The following is a 12,918-nucleotide window of genomic DNA, read 5'->3' as shown; positions in this document are numbered from 1 at the left end:
TTTCTTTCCATCCCAAATCCCTTCCTTCCCTAGCCTTTCTGAGGACTGCAAGGAAGTAATCCTTTGTGCTTTATTTCTTATGGAATATTAACATAGACTTTTCCTATCTTTACTTTATACATGAAAGTTAACTCATTTCTAGCTATAATTCTGATAGTATAGTTTTTCTTAATTTCAGTTTGTCACGTGGGATTTGCACGAGTACCTGCTCTGCTCTTGAGAACAGTCAGGTCCGCACCAACTTCACAGCAAAGGCACTAGGCTAAATTAATGGTTGCTTTGCATGCAGGTCCTCCTAAGTACCTAGCTGAAGCTAATATTTAGATTTGAGACACATTATGGTAAAAGGAAAGACTCACAGTGAAATTTTGTTCTGTCCTGTCTTCCTTCCCCCCCTACTTAGGTATTACTTTTAGCAGTGTTGGGAGCATTTTTCAGCTGTGTGCAGTCAGAGTGTGGTGTCTGGGGGGGGTGGGTGTTGTTTGGTTTTTTGTTTTAGTAGTATATGTGTGTATATACCCTCCTCCTTTTTCAGCTTTAAGATTGACAGAAACAAAGACTAAAACCAAAACTGTAATGAGAAAAATGACCCAAGCTATTGAGGAACTGTTAAAATGAAATTATTGAAGGAAGATTTGCATTGCATCCAATAGAAAAATATGTAAGTATGAAATTTAGGGCACCTGAATTCCTCAAGGTCATTTAAAAAAGTAATGGCCTAATTTGAGTGACTTCAATTAATCCAGTACTCACATGGCTTACAGTTTTTCTTTGCTTAGTGAAAGCTAATGTCCCTAAAATAAAAAAATAAGAAAGCTAACAAAATACTTTTCTATTTTTAATGTTAATAAACCCTAGTGTTCAAATTAGTCTTTGTAGATCAATGGTATTTTTTTCCAAAGGATGAGAGAGGAAGGAAAAAGAAAAGTTTCACAGTCCAGAGTTCTGCAATGCCCTTTGTTACATTTCAAAGACCCACTGAGGGAAAATACAACTTTACACAGAGCCCCATAACAAATATAATACAGTTCTTGCATTTATTGAAAAGCTGTCCTAAGAAAACTTAATTGAACATTGATTGCCTCTGTTTTGTCTCTGGCTGAAAATAATTACATGATTTAATTTGTTTTAAAAAAAACCCGCATCTTTCTTACTGATCGTCATAAGTGAATTTTTGCAAGCTCAAATGCGTAACTATATCAATAACTTATAATGATGAAAATTAAATAAAATGGATTTTGACTGCAGGAAGTGAAGTTTAGGTAAAGCATCACTTCTCACACTGGATTTACTGGAAAATAGCTTATTTATACATAGGGATGTTTGTATAACTGACATGTAGACAATCATTACCATATGATGCTTCACATGTTGCTTTCCACTACAGTACATTTCTATAGGTGGCGTTAAGGTAGTCACCTCTACAGTGTGGGACTATATGCTTGGAGTCTCAACGTAAGCTAGATGGTCACTCCTAATTAGTCAAAAATAAATCCTTCCACCATCAAATATTTATTCTATTTGGAGGTATGTGTATTATATTGAAATATGAGAAATCAAATGCATGCTTTGCTGAGTTAATATATACTTGGCCTCTTTTTAAAACATTGGCAAGGTCTGTTACATTTAATTTTCCACCTCTGGCAGCCACATGAATTCTTGCCTCAGGAAATGCATGTGGATGCTACATTATCTCCTGCAAGCACCACTGATGTTTACATTCCGTTTTTTCTTTTTTCTTTTTTCTTTTTTTTTTTTTTAACTAATTGATAAACTAAGGATGTATCTGAGGTATACTCTTAGGTAGAAAACAGTTGATAGCGAGTGCTGTGGCCTATCAGTAATTTTGTGATCTCTTCTGTGACTTGCTGCCTGGAAGCTTCACAGGAAAGAGAGGACAGCCGTGCTGAGCTCAGGGGCTTTCCGCCTGTCTTTCACATAGGGACGGAGAACACATTCATTTTCTATCTACAAGAAAGCAGAATCAGAGATAAATTCACAGTGTGTTAAGCCTAAGGGACTATTCAGCAGATAACACATACCTAGAGATAGCATACACAGACTGCACATTAACACATTCAGGCAACAGATGTCTAGACTGTGCTGTACATACTATATACAGTACATAAGGGAGGGTGCATGTAGTGGCGTATTCTTTGCTTCCCTGGGTAAATGTTCTGTCAGCTTACATGTAAGGTTACTATTCCTCCTGTGTTTCTGAACATGGATCTAAATGGCTTTGGTTTCATATGATTTGAATGGGAGCTATGAACCTTCTCCTGCAAAGAAAGTGGCAGATCTGTTGCCTCTGGGAAATATTTCTCCAGCTGCTCCTTTCTCGGTGGTGCTGGTGATGAATGTATGACAGTGAGAGGAGCACAGGAGCTCATTCAGCCAGATTTTGGTATTTTCACAAGGCTTTTTTAATTCACCGTCACAACTGTTTGCTGTGTTCAGCTCATCTGGAAAACAGTTACTGAAGCAAGACTTTCTTGCCCAGTTGCCATGAATGTCCTGTGTGAGGAAGACCCAGAGAAAGAAGCCTAGACGTACCTGTCTCTGGGATCTCTGCTATCCTAATGAGCCCCCAGGGGACATTTCTGAGTTGCAGGGCAAACAAGCTGAGAAGACCTACCAAATTAGAGCCTCTTCCAAGAATAAATGTAAAAATGGTCTTAATGATCTGATTTGAAAGCCATATCATATCTACATTAGGGGAACTATTTTTTAACTTGAAAGTTTCGGTGAACTTGTAGATTTTCTTCTTTTCTTCATATTAAAATGGCAACTATCTTCTCCAACCTGGATTTGAGAAGTGTCAGTTAACACCTAGTCTCTCACACATCCTACTTCCCCAGCGTAGACAAGGTGTTACTTAGACAAAGTAACAGAGACTGGATTGCAAATGCCTGTTAAACACTGAGTAATGTGGGAGGTCTACAGATAAAAGCATCTTACAGTTTGGAGCATATTGCAATAAAATGACTCAGGGGGAAGGAAACAAAACAGGCATGTTTCTTACTTCCAGCTCCCTCAGGACCCCTGCAGCACAGGTCTGCCATGACTCAGGGTTGGTGCTCACAGTTTTCAGCATCTCGTGATGGGAAGCGGGGGAATGACCCCAGGACCCAGCAGGGTCTGATGTGAAATGTGACCACAAATGGTACCCTCTGGCAGTTCCTGCACATCAGCAGATCAGAGCTAAAACCTACATGTGGGGAAAACCTTCACTGCCACATTATTTCTGCTCAATGGACAGAAACTTCGATGTCTGCTCATACAGGATTTTCTAGGCTGCAGTTACATAAAATCCTTTAGTCTATGAACTTTGGCTCTCTGTAGCAACCCCTACCTAGCATACCTACTACTACTTTTAGCTAAAATTATGACTTCTGAAAACTTGAGAAGGTATGGTGGTTTAGGTTGTTTGCTTATTAACACTGAAAGGGACATTGCTATCTTGGCCCTCAAAAACATGAAACTTACTTAAAAAAAATTATTCCAGTGCGACAAGAAGTCAAATCTACAAGCAAATTGCTTTAAAATATTTTTCTAGCTGAAATGCATCATTCTGATGCTGGGCTGTTTAACCCTTCTTGCATAAATAACATTGGGGAATGACAAGCAAAAATTCCAAAAAGAACAAATTAAAGCTGACAATTTGATTAAACTGGTGCTTTCTCATGAGGCATTGCACTTAAAATGAATTAAAGATCTCTGGAAAAAAAAAAAGTGGTTTGGTCTTTTTTATTTAATTAATTAAAACCCCTGGCTGTCACTTCATTTATGCTTCTAAATCTTTATAACAGAAATAAGAAAATTCCTTTTTAACTCTCACTGCTTTTTCGTATGTTCATCTTATTTCACCTTTGTTTATAACAACACTTTTTATTTACTATTTTAGGCAATGAAAGCCTAGAAGAAAACTATGTGCAGGACAGTAAAATGGGATTTGTCATCAATGCTATATACGCTATGGCTCATGGGCTCCAAAATATGCATCATTCCCTTTGCCCTGGACACGTTGGGCTGTGTGATGCTATGAAGCCAATTGATGGCAGCAAGCTCTTGGAGTTCCTCCTCAAATCCTCATTCATCGGTGTTTCTGGAGAAGAAGTTTGGTTTGATGAAAAGGGAGATGCCCCTGGAAGGTAAAGAGACATTTCAGCTCAACTAAACCAGATGTGGGAAGGAGGAATGTTGCTGGGTTTGGTGATGGAGATTTCTATGGCTGTTTTGCTGAAACACACAGCACGCATACTGAGACAGAAATGGAGTTATCTGGATCAGTCTTACCAATAGCCAGGAATAACACTAGTAACACATGATAAATTGATAGCTACAGCTCAAACTGAGACAGGAACTACAGTACAGCCTGCAACATTTCTAGTGTTTCAGGAGAGCACAAACCTTCTATCTCACAGACTTCTTGTGTATGAGCTACCGCTGGGGCTCAGCCCCAGGGTTTTAATAGGTATAAAGCCCAATACAATTGCTTGGAAATTAATGAAGCATTTGCTTGCTAAGGTTTTGAAAGCAGTGATGTAGAGCATCTTTTTTCCAAATAGATCTCTGCTGCTCCAAGTGCCCCCAGGATGTAACGCAGTATCCTTGCCAGAGACTATTTAGTTCTGCTTGGTGAAATCCTGTGTGCTCTTCTTAACCTGTTTCACTCTAGATAAGATTGGTTGTCCCAGAGTTTAAAGACAGGACCAAATACAGGCAGGACAAATAATATTTTTTTTTGCCAGAAGGTACTGTGTTTCACTCATTTGTGGTCTGGTACATTCTAGCTGTGGTAGCTTCTGCTACCCTAACAGACACAGTATGTACCCGAGCAATGGGTGAGACAGCAACTTTGTGGACTTGGATGTCACCTTTTTTTCTCTGATGGGAGCCAGCTGACAGAAAGCTTTCCCTCTCCATTTAGTTCTGAGGGCTCTGTCCAACTATTTTAAGTGAGACAGCTCCCAGATGGTTTTATTTTTGAGTTGGTTTTTATATATATATATATATATATATATCAATAAGTTTAATTCAGCTGCTGAAGTACACAATCCATTATTAACTGAAATCTACTCAGGGGATGCTTCATTGAAGTTAGTTTTCCTACTGTGTTATTAAAGTGTTATAAAAGACTCTCTCACTCCATCTTTGGGCTTATTGCATAAATGCATCTGAGTGCCAACACTGCACAAAGAGAGTGCTCTGGAATAAACAAGAGTTTGCAGTCTGGCGTATGCTTTCAAAGACTATTTGTAAGACACGGTGGCCTTAAAGGAACTCTTATTTCATTACCAGCCTTCATTAGCAAAACTGACCAACTATTTTACCATTTGCTATTTGCATTGCTTGTTATATATTTAACACTTTATATATTTAAGCAGCTTGTTACATTTAAATAGTCAGAAAAATCTGGTTACTTTTGTCTTCTCATTGAGCTCCGCATAGTTTAGATTTTTTCAGTCAAATATACAGATGAGCTAGGTCAGACTTTGAAAGTAGGGGGGCAAGACATTCCCTTACACACACTTATTGGCAGAAATTCATAAATCGAATCTTTGTACATATCATTTAGATAATACAGAGAAATTGCTGCTTAGTGTAGCTTTAAGTTTATTACACGTTATTTGTCTCCATAAAAGCATTACTCCAGATTTGCATATGCTGCATGGTCTGCCTGCTAGTTACTTGGCTTGATGTTTCAGTGTAATTTTCCAATTTTAGCCCAAATCTTATTTATTGTCTTGTCACCTGAGAGCATTTCAGCAACTGTCATCAGTACCTAGCATAGAATTAGAATGAATAGTTCCTGAATTCAAAGCATAGGAGGGTTTATATCAGGATATTTCTCTGAGTAGGTCAGGATGATAGAATTTGTTCCATCCATCATTTTGGTCTATAGCAAGGTTCATTTCTCTTGATTCCCTGCCCTATTTAGAATTTGATGGGTTATTTTAGATAGGGCTTTTTGGTTGTTCGTCATTTATATTTTCACAGCTGGAGTTAGCCATTTGGGCAAGAAAGTTCAATTTGCCTTTTTGTTATTCATGCTGTAATCCTTGTATCAGTCTGTCATTTATGACATGGGCAATATCATATCAGAGAATGGTGATGTGTATGTGAAATGTGATCTGTACAGTCTGACAGCTCTTCGTATGCCAGCAGTAGTTTATGCCCATGCAGGATTGTATTTAGCTCCAGATTATCCCTGGTGTTTCCACAGCTCCACGTGGAAAGGCTCTTTGTGGATGCGTGAACATACAATACCACTGTATCAATACCCAAAAGAAATTTTGTACCTTAGCAAAAGGAAAAGATAAACACCACATAAAACACTTAGATACAGCAAAGAGAGACAGCTCTGAAATTTCTGAGATTTTTAGCATTTCTATAGCAGTGCAAAAACATCACACAAATATGTAAAAAATTTTTTTATATTATGCCACCATATCATGTGAACAAATTAACTTCACAAGACGGAATAAATTAATATTCCTTCTTAGGAGGCAGCAACCTTCCTCATACTTTATTTTCAAAATCTGTGAGGTCCTTTGAGCAATTGACTCACAAGCTCCTAGTTACAATCATCATGGGTAAAGCAGGGAGAGATGCCTGTAGTTATGTTTTCCTTACACTCACATAATTTCATCTTTTGAACCCTTTGCAGCTTTGTGAAACCTTAACAATTTGTTTAGATATAGGTTTTTTTCTATCTCAGGCTCAATTCATGGTTTCAAGCTTTTATCAAAATGAGATTAGAAAACATGAAGCACTTTTTCAAAGGTTTATTTCTTCTGAGCAGAATCTTTTCTTTAAAGAGCTTTTATGCAGAAATGCGAAGCAGAGCTTTATCGGAAGGGCACGAATGCAGTCCCTTAACTAACTGCACTGCCTGACTGATGTGGATGTAGCTCTGGAAAATCAACAGCTTATGTGCTTGCTATACTGTCATGAAGAACACACTTGTAAAATTGCTGAACTTTTTACTTACCTTGAGTACCTCCCATTTCCTTCCTCAATAGTAATCATATCACTCAAATTCCCAGAAATGTCTGGAGAAGATGTGAGGGATTCAGTAGTCAACACCACATCCTTCTCTGCGCCTATGCAAGGAGCAGGGGACAGACCCATTTTGAGCTCTTGTCCATTCTAGGGTACCTGCCTGATTTTAGCTTATGGTGGGTATGAAAAAAATTACCTTTCTAGGACAAACAATTTGCATAGGCCTTTGACCACAAAACGCTATGTGGCAACTGTCAGGAGAACTTCCAGCCCCTACACTGCACCCCTGATGTGTGGAGAAAAACTAAGGTTCACACGCTAACAGAAATGTTGTTTGTTTACCCTATGTCCTTACTCGGACATAGACCCATATAACTCTATCTAGTTCAAAATTCCCAGTAGCTGTTCTGGCTTCAGGTATGGCAACTCTATCAACTCCAACGCTTTGAGTAAATTATCAAATGCATAATGCAATTACTTCAAACTTAGATGGTATGTAAAGGAATGTATCTCAAAACATAAGTGGTTGTTTTGGAGTTTGGCTCCACGGGTGGTGGGTTTGGCCAGTTACATCCCAGCATTGTTCACCACTGCTGTTTTCCGTTCTGCCTTTCGGGATAACAGACCTCACTGCCAGCCTAGTATAATGGGAAAGGTAACTTCAGCCATCTCAGACTAACCAGAGTAAGAGTGTGCCTGTGACCAGCTGTCTCATGGTCTGTCTCACCTCACAAATAACTTATTCATATGACACCACCTATTTGGTCACATGATTTCCCACTATACCAGACAACTTGCCCTTACATTAAAAGATTCATTTTCTTATGTGCAGAATATTTTCATGACTTTCTGTAAAGGCTGCTATATGTGTGTGAAATACAGCTGCCTCTATGGTCCTTTCTCTCTTAGAGCTTCACAACTCTTGTCTTCTGGAAAAATAATTTTTAGCTTGGACACCACCCAAAACTGTTAAAGCTGTACATGTATGAGTGCAGGGTTGGGGGAAGGTATTCCAGCACTGAATTCGTCCTTACTCAAACCAAAAATTTTCCATTAAGGAAAAGAAGAAAAGGATAAAGAACTTATGCATGCCTCCATATACCAAGTGTAGTTGTTAGACCACATTTCTCCACTTAAAATTCAAGCTGCATATCAAAGCAGCAAACATTGTACTACAACTTGTCATATGCAAGACCGTGTAAGAGCTTTTAGTCTGCATACTTGATTCTGTGACAGATAACTGATAGAAAAGGGAACAGTATTATAAGAAAACATAAGAATGGCTTTCAACCTAAAATCGTATCCCTGAAATTGCCAATTCTTGATTGATACTGCATTAATGCCACTCTGTGCCTTGCAATATATTTTTGCAAAAATGAAAACAATCTGTGCAGGTTCAAAAATTTCATTAAAGGAATGTGAAGTTTTAGTAATCTTTTATTCCCCTTCCTGAATAAATTTTCAGCCCAGAGTAATTGATTTTGTATCAGTCTAATACAAGGTCACACTAAAATCCAAGTAGGTTCTTCTTGCCAGGAGAAGACGTGTACATTCCTGCTCAACTTTATTCCTGTCTGTTGACTCTACATTATCAAGTGCCAGGCTCTTACTGCTTCTTGCTATCTCGATTCTTCACAATCGTGAAAACAGCATTCCTTTTTTTCTGCTCTTCCTTTTACAAGAAGTGGGATATGAGAAGGAATCGTTTCCTAGTGAATTTGAAATTTACCCCTTTTCTAAGCAATTCCTCAAGTAGTAGCTGATTGCCAAGCAGTGGAGCTGCCTCCTGCTTGGAGCTCCATTGAACTCAGTGGCAAGTGTCTCTTTTCCCATGTGATTCAGTGGAGCTCTGCAGTGGCACTGACATCATCTGAGCATGCATATTTGCAAGACCAAGGCCTAACTACAGATGTAAATATGCATATCTTTAAATCATCTTTAACTAGAAAGATCCCAAAGACTCAATTAAGAAAAGCAGACATCTAGAGAGTAATTCTAGCACCTCTTTCCTCTGTGAAGAGTGAGAGAGTTGAAATTTTGCATGTTTGAACATCAGAAAAGAAAAGAAATGAATACGTCTCTTCACCCACAACTAAGCATCCAAGTTTTATGGCTCATATTTTGCTTACCTTTCATTCATAAAGCACATGCAAATTAGCAACACTCATTATACACAAAAGATTTTTTTCCCCAGAGACAGACAATCCAGTAAAGAAAAACAAGGGAGTAACTCCCAGGCTTGGAAAAGAGGAGGTGCCTTGTGATTTTCAGCTCCAGTGCTGATTTCCAGTTCTCAGCCCTCTTTCTCTTGTCCTTTTTTAAACAAAGCCCTCTCCCTTCTCATCTTAAGAGGCCAGGCTGTAGGTCCAGCCTCTTTTGTGGTTCTTCCTCTGTGCACTCTCCAATATTCATTCTCCCATTCTTGCTTATTTCCTGTTAAGAATTCACCACAGTTAATCACTGCTTTGCACAAGCCATATTCTGTAGATTAAAGAAGGAACAGAATAATTAGCGGTAAGGGATGTGCACTCATCAAGTCCAACACATGGAAGGCAATGATGGAGACAGGGAAAATGAGTGTTCATTGTAGCAGTGTTTTATGCTTCCTTTACATTAGCCTTGGGAGGTTCTCTCCTACTTGCCTAGGGGAAGGAAGTAAATTTTGTGCCTGAGCTGCTACCTTTTCCTGACAGTCTCACTGGGCTGGGTAATATAAAGAGTTGAACTAGTGCTTACAGTTAACTTATGGCATACTAGTTCAGTTAGTTTGAACATTTCTGTTGATTACTTTAGACCTCCCAGCAGGGCCTATACTGAAAACAACCTGTATGTCAGCACCAAGTGACTGTTAAAGATATCTTGAAAAATGGCTGAAAAACACACCATCCAGACAGTGCTACATGTGCATCTTTAGCAGAGCTTGCCGTCTTTGATATGCAGCTCTTTCCGGACACACATCTTTTCACCCACAGTTTTATATAAGCAGGGCAGGCCATCGGCAATTGTGTGGCCATCAATCAGAGCTGTCATGTCCCATGATTCTGCTGCAAATCCCACAGTATTTGGTGTTTCCATGAAACACTGTTAAGGGATCACATGAATATTTGAAGAGGCCAAAGGAGAAGGGCAAGGCAAATTTTTATATACTGATTTGTCTTTTTTCCCTTGCAGGTATGACATCATGAATCTGCAGTACATAGAACCCAACCGCTATGACTATGTCCTCATTGGGACCTGGCATGAGGGTGTCCTCAACATTGATGACTACAGGATTCAGATGAATAAGAGTGGAATGGTCCGATCAGTGTGCAGCGAGCCTTGCTTGAAGGGCCAGATTAAGGTGTGCCTTAGACACTTTCTGCTATAGAAATGTGAATAACCAGTCGGTGTTTTTTCCCTAAACTCAGGCAAGCTTCTTTCAAGCCAAGGCATAGGACTTCCTTTTCTTCAGGAAAGCCAAAAGTATAGAAAGACTCCTAGACTGACATCTTACTCTTACAATCCCATATGCAGGCCCATGTTTTCTAAAATTGCCCTTTGCAGTGACGCAGAATCTTCTAGTGTGAATTTCACCTTATGCGAGAAAGAACAAGATTTTCACTTAGTCATTACCTACAACATTCAGTGGCTGTGATTCACTTGGGGGCTGCTCCTGAAAATGACGTGACCCATGGGAATCCAGTGTGTTGTTCCAGCAATAACACCTGCAAGAAAAAGGAAAAAAAAAAAAGTCTATTTGTATCTCATGTTCACAACAGGAGGTATGGAAACACAAATGAAATCACTCTGTGTTTACCAAACAGTAGCACTTGTAACAAGCTACAAATAATTTGCCACCTGCCATGTCTGGATAACTTAAAGACATGTTCCACCACTATCAGAATCATATGGATGCAGTAGGTTTAAAATGGCAAGAAGCCCATTCAGGAAAATCACCTTAGAGCAGACCTTCCTTTCTAATTTCATTTAATAAGCACATTTGCAGCTTTTTAATTCTATATTGCTATGCTAAGCAATAAGTGATTGATGATTTGGCAAAGGCGTAGTGACATACTCCAACAGTCTTGGAGGGGAAACATTATTGGTATTTACTACCCTCCAAAACATCTTTTCCCTGTTTTTGAGATTGTGCAGTTTGTGTATATGTGTATATGTAAACACCATGCATACAAAATGCCAGCTTCAGCTCCCATTGAAATCTATTGGACTCTCTCCACGGACTGCAGGAGGAAATGTTAACAAAAAAAACCCACAAAGCCCGCATTCAATAAAACAAACATTTTGTATTTCACTGCTGCACTTAGCTCTGCATATAGATGGATAGGAAGATCCTGGAGAGAAAGCTGGATTCCCCCTTTCTGGCAAACAGAGTCAGACTCTTTGTTGGAGCTGCATGAGCTGGAGATATCCTTAATCCTTCTTTCAGCCTTGGCGTAATGAAACTAGGAGTCAAGATGAGGGAACCATCTTTTCAACATTGGATCATTACATTTAGCAGCCTTCACAGCAGAGAAAGATACAGCTTTCAGGGACATTTGTCTCCAAAAGAGCTATTCTGAAGCACGCTCTTCGTCATATTGGTTTTATATTCTACTAGGATCCTTTACATCTTTCTAGCAGTATATTTTTTAATTTGCTCTTATTTTAATTTCTATTTACACAAGTCTAATGACCCCCAAAGAGACTTCTATGTAAACTGGAATTTATGCATATGTGCATGTGCTTGTGTGTATATTTATATGTATGCACATATGTATATGCATATATATATATGCATATATATGTATATGCATGAATATAGGTTAATGTATATGTATAGGCATGAATCACTCTTTGTTCTAACCTTTGACTTTGTTTACTGCTTTTTACTATACAACGGATATTAAGCGTGGGCTGAGCTACTTGTCCTGACCTGAACCGTCCCTCAGATTAAACATCTTCTCAAGTTTGATTGAAAATATAGCACTCAGCATGCCTCTGTACCAAAGGGAAAATGGTTTTGCACTTTTAACTCAGAACTGCTCCTCCCAAAACAAAATAGAATTGTCCCCAGAGATTATCCTTGAACTCCTAAGCATAAGTTTTAATACTCAGGGGTAGATACAGAATCAGGATTCATGTTTTCTAGTTGTTTGAAATGTGCTGTACACAGGAAACCTGTCATATTTTAAACAGTGCATGTGGTATCTGTTTGCTGGGAGGGCTTCTGTGTTGTCTCATAGAAGGTCATAGCTGAGGATGTATTTTGTATTACAGGTGATCAGGAAAGGAGAAGTGAGCTGCTGCTGGATTTGCACTGCTTGCAAGGAGAATGAATTCGTTCAGGATGAATTCACATGTAAAGCCTGTGAGCTTGGCTGGTGGCCGAATACTGACCTGACAGGTAGGGATGTGTCCCTCCAAACATATTCCGGTTTTACAGTGCGCAAGGAGAATGGTGTGTGGTGGAGAGTAAGGTGGCAGCATGCAGAGATATTAAAGGTACATACTTAAACACACATCCCAGTGCAGTTTAGGGTGAGTGAAAAGTGCTGTATCTTTTGGCTCAGCTCAACAGCAGTGACAATAAGGATGGCAAAATTTCTACCGAGAATGGCATGGTCTGCCTGTTCCTCTCCTTCAGTTAGCATAAGCATCAATAAAGCTGTTAAGTCTACTTATGAACTTAGCAGCCTTTGCTGCAATTTTAGCAGTGATTATCACAAGAACTCAGTGCATCCTTGTCAGGTTGACTTAATATTCTTCCTGATGCATGGTTCTTCTCCCATGCAATTAGTAATACAACAATACAGGCTTGGGGAAGAGTGGCTGGAAAGCAGCCTGGTGGAGAAGAACCTGGGGGTGACAGTTGAACATGAGCCAGCAGTGTGCCCAGGTGACCAAGAAGGCCCACAGCATCCTGGCTTGTATCAG

General features: G+C 39.2%; 1 protein-coding gene across 2 annotated transcripts in view; it reads left to right on the top strand.

Annotated features, from left to right (window-relative positions):
* The window catches only part of GRM1 (glutamate metabotropic receptor 1), a 195,485-nt gene that overhangs the window by 144,404 nt on the left and 38,163 nt on the right, over nt 1–12,918 (top strand). For both annotated transcript variants that reach the window (XM_075088000.1, XM_075088001.1), the window contains exons 4-6: nt 3,905–4,151; nt 10,177–10,345; nt 12,262–12,388. In XM_075088000.1, the coding sequence (XP_074944101.1) occupies nt 3,905–4,151; nt 10,177–10,345; nt 12,262–12,388 (543 nt within the window). The remainder of the gene's footprint in view (nt 1–3,904; nt 4,152–10,176; nt 10,346–12,261; nt 12,389–12,918) is intronic.

Source organism: Phalacrocorax aristotelis, chromosome 3 (assembly GCF_949628215.1).
Source record: "Phalacrocorax aristotelis chromosome 3, bGulAri2.1, whole genome shotgun sequence".
NCBI lineage: Eukaryota > Metazoa > Chordata > Aves > Suliformes > Phalacrocoracidae > Phalacrocorax > Phalacrocorax aristotelis.
This window is presented reverse-complemented; position numbering and strand designations above follow the sequence as displayed.